The sequence below is a fragment of the Theobroma umbraticum genome, unplaced genomic scaffold (genome assembly GCF_002168275.2).
Source record: "Theobroma umbraticum cultivar Fairchild unplaced genomic scaffold, ASM216827v3 scaffold_4.1, whole genome shotgun sequence".
In the NCBI taxonomy this organism is placed as follows: domain Eukaryota; kingdom Viridiplantae; phylum Streptophyta; class Magnoliopsida; order Malvales; family Malvaceae; genus Theobroma; species Theobroma umbraticum.
Genome location: NW_018397258.1, coordinates 1116961 through 1127452, shown reverse-complemented (window position 1 = coordinate 1127452; position 10492 = coordinate 1116961). Strand labels below are relative to the sequence as shown.

General features: G+C 37.3%; 3 protein-coding genes across 6 annotated transcripts in view; all 3 read left to right on the top strand.

The window, feature by feature from the left end:
- The first annotated feature begins 6 nt into the window (after positions 1 to 6).
- On the top strand, positions 7 to 1836 carry LAP6 (Chalcone and stilbene synthase family protein). Its single transcript, XM_021425354.1, has 3 exons — positions 7 to 193; positions 456 to 659; positions 778 to 1836. Exons 1-3 carry the CDS (start codon positions 187 to 189, stop codon positions 1743 to 1745), a joined length of 1179 nt encoding a protein of 392 aa, XP_021281029.1. The 5' UTR covers positions 7 to 186; the 3' UTR covers positions 1746 to 1836.
- A 657-nt stretch (positions 1837 to 2493) lies between these two features.
- Positions 2494 to 7308, top strand: LOC110413589 (alpha/beta-Hydrolases superfamily protein). 3 transcript variants are annotated; one of them, XM_021424454.2, is made up of 9 exons: positions 2494 to 2593; positions 3025 to 3087; positions 3610 to 3742; positions 4022 to 4295; positions 4795 to 4923; positions 5013 to 5062; positions 5773 to 5870; positions 5948 to 6235; positions 6529 to 7308. In XM_021424454.2, exons 2-9 carry the CDS (start codon positions 3037 to 3039, stop codon positions 7015 to 7017), a joined length of 1512 nt encoding a protein of 503 aa, XP_021280129.1. In that variant the 5' UTR covers positions 2494 to 2593; positions 3025 to 3036; the 3' UTR covers positions 7018 to 7308. The 3 variants fall into 3 exon arrangements, with proteins under 3 accessions (XP_021280129.1, XP_021280128.1, XP_021280127.1); XM_021424453.1 differs by having other exon boundaries at positions 2500 to 2597; XM_021424452.2 differs by lacking the exon at positions 2494 to 2593 and adding an exon at positions 2779 to 2928.
- A 716-nt stretch (positions 7309 to 8024) lies between these two features.
- The window catches only part of HUB1 (histone mono-ubiquitination 1), a 9231-nt gene continuing 6763 nt past the window's right edge, over positions 8025 to 10492 (top strand). Inside the window, exons 1-4 of one of the 2 annotated variants that reach the window (XM_021423938.2) lie at positions 8025 to 8605; positions 9549 to 9710; positions 9855 to 9936; positions 10175 to 10405. In XM_021423938.2, the coding sequence (XP_021279613.1) occupies positions 8495 to 8605; positions 9549 to 9710; positions 9855 to 9936; positions 10175 to 10405 (586 nt within the window). In that variant the 5' untranslated portion in view covers positions 8025 to 8494. Of the gene's footprint in view, positions 8606 to 9063; positions 9150 to 9548; positions 9711 to 9854; positions 9937 to 10174; positions 10406 to 10492 lie in introns of those variants that run through there. The other variant, XM_021423939.2, reaches the window with a different exon arrangement.

Genomic DNA, 10492 nt, shown 5'->3' with positions numbered 1-10492 from the left:
GAGAGAGAGAGAGAGAGAGAGAGAGAGAGAGAGAGAGAGAGAGAGAGAGAGAGACATCCATTGGCCTATAATTTGTTAAGATTTTTCTGGCATTTTTTGTTTTTTCTTTTGTTGATCAGAAGGGAGTGGAGAAAGGTTCTCCCCCAAATTGAATTATAATTCTTTATCCTTCTTACTCATGCCAAAATGGAAGGTATGTTGTAAACTACGATTAGGTCATACTAAAGGAAAAGAAATGGAAAAGAATGCTACATCCAGAGCCTTCACACTTCTAACAACAGTTGCCCAAAATATCACCAAACCCTAATAAAGTAACTAATTTTCTCTTTCCATGATAGGCTTTCTTGAAACCAAACTCTCTCCAAGAACAAGCTAACCTCTCCTTTATATTCTCTGCTCATGGAAACACCTATATTAAAGTTTTTGTCAAGAACCTAGTCAGTGTCTTCTTGTAGGCCTCCTAAAGATGTCAAAAGCTGACAGTAATGGTGCTCCTAGGCATCGGCTTAGGCGTTCTTCCACATCAGGGAAGGCAACGGTGCTTGCAATGGGCAAGGCATTTCCAAGTCAACTCATCCCTCAAGAATGCTTGGTGGAAGGCTACATTCGTGATACAAAATGTGAAGATGCCTCCATCAAAGAAAAACTGGAACGTTTATGTAAGCAAAATTCTATCTCTGCCTCCCATCAAATGACTAAATTTGGCAGGCAGACATGGTGTTCCCATTTATAATATATTTGGCTCATCATGCATGTCTCGTTTGTTGTCTTTGGTAGGTAAAACAACAACTGTGAAGACTAGGTACACGGTCATGTGCAAGGAGATTTTGGACAAATACCCAGAACTGGCAACTGAGGGCTCATCAACAATCAAACAAAGGCTTGAAATAGCAAACCCTGCAGTTGTGGGGATGGCACTGGAAGCAAGCCTTGCTTGCATAAAGGAATGGGGAAGGGCTGCTACTGATATCACCCATATCATCTATGTTTCTTCCAGTGAGATACGCTTACCTGGTGGTGATCTTTACCTTGCTAGCCAACTTGGCCTAAAGAATGATGTTAACCGGGTGATGCTCTATTTTCTTGGTTGCTATGGTGGTGTCACTGGCCTTCGGGTAGCCAAGGACATAGCTGAAAACAATCCAGGAAGTCGTATTCTGTTAACTACCTCTGAAACCACCATCCTTGGTTTTCGACCTCCAAACAAAGCCCGCCCTTATGACCTTGTTGGTGCAGCACTTTTTGGTGATGGAGCAGCAGCAGTGATCATTGGAACCGATCCAATAACCAACTCGGAATCTCCTTTCATGGAACTCAACTATGCAGTCCAACAGTTCCTGCCAGGAACACAGAATGTCATCGATGGGCGCCTCTCTGAAGAGGGCATAAACTTCAAACTCGGAAGAGACCTACCTCAGAAGATTGAAGACAACATCGAGGAATTCTGCAGGAAACTCGTGTCAAAGGCTAACCTGACAGAATTCAACGACTTGTTTTGGGCTGTGCATCCTGGAGGACCAGCAATACTGAACCGCTTGGAGAACACTCTCAAACTGAACAATGGGAAACTGGAATGCAGCAGGAGAGCATTGATGGACTATGGGAATGTTAGCAGCAACACCATATTCTATGTCATGGAATACATGAGGGAGGAGTTGAAGACAGAGGGAGGGGAGGAATGGGGCCTTGCGTTAGCATTTGGTCCTGGAATCACATTTGAAGGCATTCTTCTTCGCAGCCTGTAATCAACATTCATGTTGCAGAGTTGCATTTACTTGGATTTCTAGTCATTTATGTCAAACTCGCTAGCTATATATTCATATTCTGCTCATTTTAAATCAGTAACTAAGAAATACAAAAATGTTCAATTCCTCTCTCAAGTCTCAATCCATGGTATATTACTATTAATACTGGCATCCTCCAATTTTTATTTTTTATTTTATCTTTAATAATTGATTAATTTTTGTTATTTTCTTTCACTTTGTAAAGTTAATTATGGAAAAAAAATTTTTATACTCTAATTACACTATAATATCTTTATCAAATTTCATAGAAAAAGCAACTCCTCCCTTTGCTCTTTTTCCTCTTTGACTTTCACAGAAATTACAAAAACTTTGATTTTAATATATTTTATATTAAAATTTAAATTTTTTTATAATACAGGTGTTTAATTTTTTTAACATGAAAAAAAAAAAATCATTAAGTATCTAAAAAATTCTTAATTTTAAGACAATTAAAAAAATGAAAAAAATATAGAAAATCGAAGAATTTTGTTTAATTATTATTATTGTTTATATAAAGCAAAAATATTGGACTTATGGCCCATTAATGAGATTCGCTAGTTGATGCGTTAAAGCAAATCCAGGCCCAAAGGAATAAAAATTTTCTCTTTCCATTCGATTTTCGGCCCAGTATCAGTAAAAGTGTTTCAAACGACGTCGTACAGCTCCCGACGCACTCTTCTTTGCCGTTAAGAATCTGCTATACGTGTTGAAAATGATCGAATCTACGACAATGAGGAGGTGGGAAATTTACTAGCAATCCAATACCTGCGAAGATTTCACGGATTATTGATTATTCGAGGAGGCTTCGGGTAGGTGCGTCATGAATTTGCATCGAATAAATAATTTTTTTTATTTTTAATTATTTGATGATTATTTACTTTCCTCTTTTATCTTTCTTGTACATTTTGCTTAAATTCTTTCTTTTCAAGTAAGTTGAAACACGTTGTCCATCGAATCTTTCAATGAGAACGATCTAGGGTTTAAGAATTAGTAATACAGAAATGAAAGAATCGAATAATGATTTGTGGAAGGTTTAATAACTGCATAGTTCTCTAGTCTCAGGCTTTTGGAAGTGAATTATTCTATCATGGGAATGCTCAGCCCGAAACTTAGATTAATAAGGCTTGGATTGCTCTTCTTCAAGGCATTTTGTTATCTTTAACTTAATTATATTTCCTTTGTGAGTGTTTTTTTATTAGGAATCTAACTTATTTTCGTTTGTCCCTTATTCGTTATTTAGAGGTTGATCTCAATGAGGGAAGCTGAAAGCTGCAGAAATGATGAATCAAGCACACCATTGGTGGTAAGTACAATGTTTACTCAATGTTCACACGGATTTTTGAAATTGTTTTTTAATTCATATCTGCATGAGGTTTCCTATTTTCAATAGATAGATCATATAAGGGTAAAACAGATATTAGAATTTCTTTTTTAGGATTTCCTGGGTTGTGAATCGTTTTGCAAAATGTTTAGGCTGCTTTGGGCACCAGTGTAAGATCATAACGTACTAGAATTCTGCTTTCTCTCCTATAGATCTTCTTCCTTCTAGTATGGTTTCTGGTGGTGTTTTTTCTGTGCATCTTGTCTCAATTGGAACTGATGTTGTTGCTAACATATAGTTTGATACAAGCTTCCTCTTCAGCCTTTTATCTTTGATATAAGATCATCTTTTGTGAGTACATTTAGTTTCTGTAACTTCATGACTTGGTGTTATGGCTCTGTTTTTCTGGGTACATTGGTGTTATAGCTTTTTGGTAAATCACATTAACACCTTATCCGCCATTACTTTACCTTGAAGTAAAAGTAACAGCAACCCTGTTGTCAGGCACAAAATGATGGTCTGGGAATTGATGGGATTATTCCTCAATTATTTACCTCTTTGCCAGCTCTAAATGAAGCTGCTTCTTATCTTGCACAAACAACTACTTACTTGACTGGTTGTTTTTCTGATTATTCTGGTAAGTTCTCTCTGTCTGTCTTGTGTTTCTTCCATTTTTTTCATCAATATTTATCTACAAAAGTTTCATTTTATTTCTTCATTTTGATTCCTTTTTTATTTTCTGGAACTTAATCATTAGCCTTCGAAGAGTTACTTATCTCATTTTTGTGTGGAACTTGCTGATAAATCAAACTTGAAACAGCGTTCTTCATTTCTTTTTGGTCCTATTTCTTCTTCTCATTGAGTTAATCCATGAATTGTGGATGTTTTCATTGCAATACTTTTGGCAATGTTGCAGTGGAACCTGCTGCTAGAGATTCGACAGATTCCGTTGTACACGCACAAGAATTAGTGACATTTTCTTCTGGACAGCCTGAGGAGTCTGTGATTAGTGATCATCCATCTGCAACTGGAAGCAGCTCAACATCATTTGAATCCTCTAGTTCTGCAACTACTGCCCCTGCTAACCATGTTGGAGTAGCAAGGGCCCCTGCTGGAGATCTATCTGAAAATACTGGTGCAATTGTACAATCAAATCAGGCTGGGCAAAATGGGATTTCGATTTTTCAAGGGTATGGATTCCTATATGCTTAATTGTGGATGTTTTAGTAAGAAAATTTGTGAAAATGGATTGTGGTTTTAAGATATCATCCCATACTTTATAATATTATAAAATAGTAGTAGTTACTTATGATGCTGAAAAAAGGTCAAATATTTCAATTTACACGGTGTTCCTCAGTCTGTCAGTTTTAACAATTCTTTTCTTCACTTCAATTTTCTCTGTGTGAAAGTGGGGAAGGGGGGGGGGGGGGGGGGGGGGGGGGGGGGGGGGGGGGGGGGGGGGGTGTGGTTGGCGAACATAATTGATTTAAAAGATACAGGATGGTGATTATGGAGCATACTTCTTAATTTAAAATTTTTGGAGCATTTTGGATAATCATCTTCCCCTTTTTTGTTTCTCCGGTGGTCGTCCTAGCTGTGTTGCTTATTAGCTGGTGCGGAAGTAATTTTTGTAATGGGTATTGTAGGAGTAATAAATTGTTCCAATCTTCCTTATAAAAAAAATTTCAGGCTTATTGAAAGAGCACGGAGAACTGTTCGTGGATCTGCAGATGATATAGGATGGCTAAAGTGTGATCCAGAGATGCCTTCAGTTGAAGATGGAACGGAGGGGTTTACGGAAATTCTTGACAATATTAGGTAAAATGGGCTGCTTTGTCTCTTTATATGGCTATTGTTTCCTAGCATGGTTATGCACTTCTTGATGCAATTGGCTCTCCTTTTGTCAGGCATGGTCTCCACAAACTGCCAAGCTCAATGGTTTATTTATTGGTTCCAGGTACCTTCGTAATTTTTCCTCCTGATACAATAATATTTGTGCTTTGGCCATTGCGAGAGAAGAAAAAATGTAGAAATTGTAAGGGGGGCAGGGGGAAGAGAGTAATTTTGAATCTAATTTACTCAAGTAGATATAAGAACATAGATACTATTTCTTACAGTATTTTTTTAGGAAATACCTTGGATGACTAAAGGTTTTGTGTAAACAGGTTAAAACAGCAAAAAATTGTTTCTTACAAAATTTAGGGGGAGAAGGGATCCTTTTGTAAGATAGGGTTACCAAACCCATACTTAATCGTGTTTGACTTCCCCACCAAGTATATGAGTGCCTACCAAATGGTCTATCTCATATCAGCTATGAAGCATATTATATACCGTTCAGAGGTGAAATCAAGAATGCCAGTTCATCGATAGTTGCCTGCACTTCATATTAGACATAGCAAGTGATTATGATTCTGCCTGGGATGTTGACTGACTAATTTCAGTTATCGAAACTTTTACTTGGAACTAAGGATATCCTAAAATGGAACCATAGCTGAAGTTGACTTCTGAGTTGAATGGTGAAGTTTGATGTCATTGGTTGGTGTGAAGCAAATGGTAGATATTGTGAGGGATGTTTGAGTTATGTCGTTTTAATATCTCCTTTTTTCAAGTCCAGATTCAATATTTCTATGTTAATTTCTCAGTTCTGGTCATTTTCATATTTGGCAGGTCTTTTCAGCAACCACGGACCTCTTTATTTTGTCAGTACAAAAACAAGTTTCTCAAAGATGGGTCTGACTTGTCATATTGCCAAGATTCACAGTGAGGTATCTTTAATTAGTCTTCACTTGCACTTTTTTGTTCTTTTCTTGTCTTTACTGAACATTGGACAATCACTAATCAGGCTTCAGTTGAGAAAAATGCCAGAGAGATCAAAGATTACATTGAGGAAATTTATTGGGGTTCCAAGAAACGTGTTTTGCTTCTTGGACATAGCAAAGGGGGAGTAGATGCAGCGGCTGCTTTATCTATATATTGGTCTGACTTGAAAGATAAGGTTGCTGGGTTGGCATTGGCACAGAGTCCATATGGTGGAAGCCCTATAGCTTCGGATATCTTGAGACAAGGACAGCTTGGTGATTATGTTAATCTACGTAAACTTATGGAGATTTTAATTTGTAAAGTGATTAAGGTATGCATATGGGAATGGTCTATTATACATTTTCTTTGCTCTTGAGTGTCTATAAATAATTGAAGGCATTATCATATGCAATGATGTTAGTTGCAATTTCTGAGTTCCATGGGAGGAATTCAGCTCCTGCTTTGGAATTCTAGTGATTGTTACCTCTTTTGAGTTCCTAGAAGAGGGGTTTGTATCAGAGACAAGTCTACCTTCAAGTGTAGTTTGCATTATCTTTTAATAATTTGTAGCCCTTCTCATTTTATTTTTCTGACAATCTTAACACGAAACACTCTGATGTAAAGGGGGACATGCAAGCTTTGGAAGACTTGACTTACGAGAGGAGGAAGGAATTTTTGAAGAAACACCATTTGCCGAGGGAGCTTCCTGTTGTTTCCTTCCACACTGAAGCTGGCATCAGTCCTGCTGTTCTCGCAACATTATCTCATGTTGCTCATGCAGAGCTACCATTGATGGCTCCCCTCTCTGCTGGCCAGCCTGCAAGGCTGCCTGTGGTCATGCCCCTTGGTGCTGCAATGGCTGCATGCGCCCAGTTGCTTCAGGTGAGGTACGGTGAGAAGAGTGATGGACTCGTGACGCGTTGTGATGCTGAAGTCCCTGGATCTGTCGTGGTGCGTCCTAAACGCAAATTAGATCATGCCTGGATGGTTTATTCATCATTGAAGGATGATCCATCTGAAGCAGATGCAGCCCAAGTGTGTGAGGCTCTTTTGACATTGCTTGTGGAAGTTGGGCAGAGAAAAAGACATGAACTCTCAATGAAAGATGAATGACCATCAGGCAGCCCATCTCGTTGCCACAATTGGTTAGTTAACGTTCTTTTAAATTCGTTTACCATATGACTTCAGCAACTTAGGTTGAAGTCTGACACTCGTGTATATAGCTGAAACTTAGGCAGGCTCAGTGTTCCCAATTTGTCAAAAACAGAAAAAAGGTATGACAATGATCAAAGATTAGAAGGAATTGTTTAATATAGCTGAACTTTCCCAAGACTTAACTCATTAAGGTCTTTAAAGATTGATTATTAATTATGCTTAATTGCTACTCTTGTTGTTTGCTGTTTATCGTTTCTCTTGGCAATTTATGATTTTGGAAGCAGGTGTTTGTGTTTTCTCCTTCATTATGATATAATTTTGTTAATGTGGACAGACGTTAGGTTGTGTAGTTTTAATTAAGAGAATAATGCAGGTAATAATATCAACAAGTCAATTGAATAATTGATTTTTTTTATCAATTTTTATTAAAATTAAAATCAATTCGATTAATTGAATTCAACCGATCTCGATCGCAATTTGATCGAATAATTGAAATCTATCTAATTAATTGAATTCAATTGGTTGAGATCGAATCGATATGATCGATCATTTTGGTTTAAGCGATTATAACCCTCTTTAAAGAGCCTTCATTGAATTGAATTTCCAAAAGTTAAGCTAGGTTTAGTAAAAGGGCGCTGTTGGAAAACCATGCAAGTTTTTAGCGGTAATTCCTCCCGCTAAGCCACCCTGACAAAAACCGCCACACTCCACGACCGCCAATAAGGTTATAAAGCTCCGATGAAAACCCTAAAGTCAAACCAAGCACTCAACTGTCCTGTCACGCTTTCACCCAATCAGATTCCACCCGTCAGCCGCCTGGGTACCATCCCCTGTGGTGCAATCATTAACCGCCCACATTCCCACCCTTCTCAGATTTTTGTTTACGAGATTCCTCCCCAACAGGTGTGAGCATCGAAACTAGAAAAATTATAAAGGAAAAAAAAAACACGGTTTTGCTCAATTCCCAAAACTACCCTTCTAACGTTCACGAAATTTCAAGCTCCTTCATTCAATACCCTCCAGTTTACCCAAGTGCTTGTTCATTTTTTGGTTATATATTTTTCTCTTTCCTACTCGAGCTCTCTTCCGCTACGTTTTCAGAAAGAGAAAAAGTAAAGGGCGAAAGAAGCTGCGCCAGCTCTTATTAGAAAGTGATTTTTTTCCTTTTGTTTCCGATTAGAGTTTCGAGAAAGCCGGGGTTTTCAGTGTAGGAAAAGAAAAGAAAAAACCTGATCTTTTAGGACTTTCAAATTGGAGGAATTAGGGTTTTCGAAAGGATTTAATTGCCTAGGGTTTTGTTACAGGACCTTTATTAGTTTTAGATACAGACAGGTTAAGATTTTAGTTTGTTTGAAGTGGATTTTACTTGGCCTTGATGTGAATAAAGGTTGGGTTGGGTTGGTTTTTAGGGTTTGTGAGAGTGGGGGTGGGTTCAATGGGGAGCACTGGTGAGGCTGATCGAAAACGGCGTCACTTTAGCTCCATATCGCCGACTGCCGTTGCTGCAAAAAAGCAACCGTTCTTGCCGATTTCCGAGGAGAAAAGGGTATTTTTTTTCTCTTTTTGTTAATTTTTACTGATTAGAAGTAAGTAGTGGAGTATTTGTACTTGTCCTGTTACGTAGTATTTTCTTAAATTTCAATCTGAAAAAGAAATCAAAATTACTTAATTTCTGACTTGGGTTTTTCTAATTTAACAAATTCGGCATTGCTATTTCAGCATCTTGTATGTACTTTAAAATCTTTTATGGGATCAAATGATGCATGTCAATATATGGCTTTGTTCTAATGCTTGGAACTTTATATATTGATAACAGAAATATGATTTTTTTTTTGTTTTCACTTTTGAGGGCTTATCTATTGTTTTAGGTGATAAAGGATTTGATGCAGCTTAAATTGCTGCAAATGCCACTAACTCCGTTTGCAGATTTCATTTACCTCACAGTAGTAACTAGATCGTTTTTACCAATCTCCTCATTGTAGTTGTTTGCTGTCGGTTGAACATTTCTAGTCCTTGGGTCTTCTAGTCTGCTCAGACTTGAATATGGGAGATTATAATTTTCTTCGGAGAAGAATTTTGCTTGGGTTTAGGTAGGTAATTTGGTCCGAGAGATTTGGAAGTTGGACTTCAATTATTTTTTGGGTGAAATGTCTTCCTTTAGAATCGGAAAACTCAAGTCCTAATTTCTGCATCAGCTTTGTTTATGCTAGGGCACATTACTGCTTGTCGGTGAGAATTATATGTTATGTAATAGGTTTTTCTTCTAATTATTATATATCTATGCTTGATATTTCCTGCTTTTGAACTTGATGTTGTTGAAACCTTTTTGTTGTTTTGTTTTTTTGGGTTGTTTAATGCTGGATTATATAGTTTTTGGGAAATAATTCACCTGTTTGTGACCAGTAGGCTGCCAAGTTGAAAATTTTGCCTTTTATAACTCATACTTTTGAACCTTCTCCTCATGCCTCCATTTTTGTTGTATGATGCAGCTTGATGCTACAGTTCTGCAGTATCAGAATCAAAAGCTTATACAGAAGTTAGAGGCCCAGAAGTTTGAGCGTTCTGCTCTTGAGAACAAGCTCTCTCAACTGAAGGAGAAACAAAAGCCATATGATTCTACATTGAAAGTGGTGAATAAATCTTGGGAAGCAGTAAGACCTTCAGACCAAACCAGTAGACAATTTTATGCATTTTCTGCTTATTAAAAAAGATGATAATTGTTTGTATATCTTTTAGGTTTTTGTTTTATTTAGTAAATTGCTTGATGGGAAATTGACATTATCCTTTAATAATAGCTGCTTACTGACTTGGAATCATGTTCTGCCCACACAAGAGAGTATAGCAGACAAGATGTTGGATGTGCACCCAGTATGGAGGGTGAGAATCTTGTGCTATGTCTTTGATTTCTATTGTTATTTGTTGTAGCTGCTTGTAATGAACAGTTAACGAAATTCCAAGGACTGTGCTTTCTTTCTTGTTATAATTCTGAGTTAAATTTGGCAATTCTAATTTATAGGGTTTATATATATATATATATATATTCTTCTGTTGTCTATCTTTGGTTTTTTATTTTTGCAACTATACTTGCTGAGAAGACTTTTGCATTGCTATGTAGATGGGGCTTCATCTCCTACTGAGGATGCTTTCCTTAGCCGACTTATGGAGACAGGTGCGACTGAAAGTTCTTCTTCCAATAATTGCCCTGAGCAGATGGAAGAAGATAGAGAACAGATTCCCTCAGAAAAGACTAGGAACATTTTACACAATATAGTAATTGCCATTAATAACCTATGGTGTCTGAAGGATGGATTATATGCTGCAGTTCTGAAAGAGCATCCGAAAGATGGTATGTTTATAGTGGAAAGTATATTGTGTAATATATAGTATTTTCGCTCCATTTTTTAATAATTTTTTTTTGGAGTTATCACTCAGT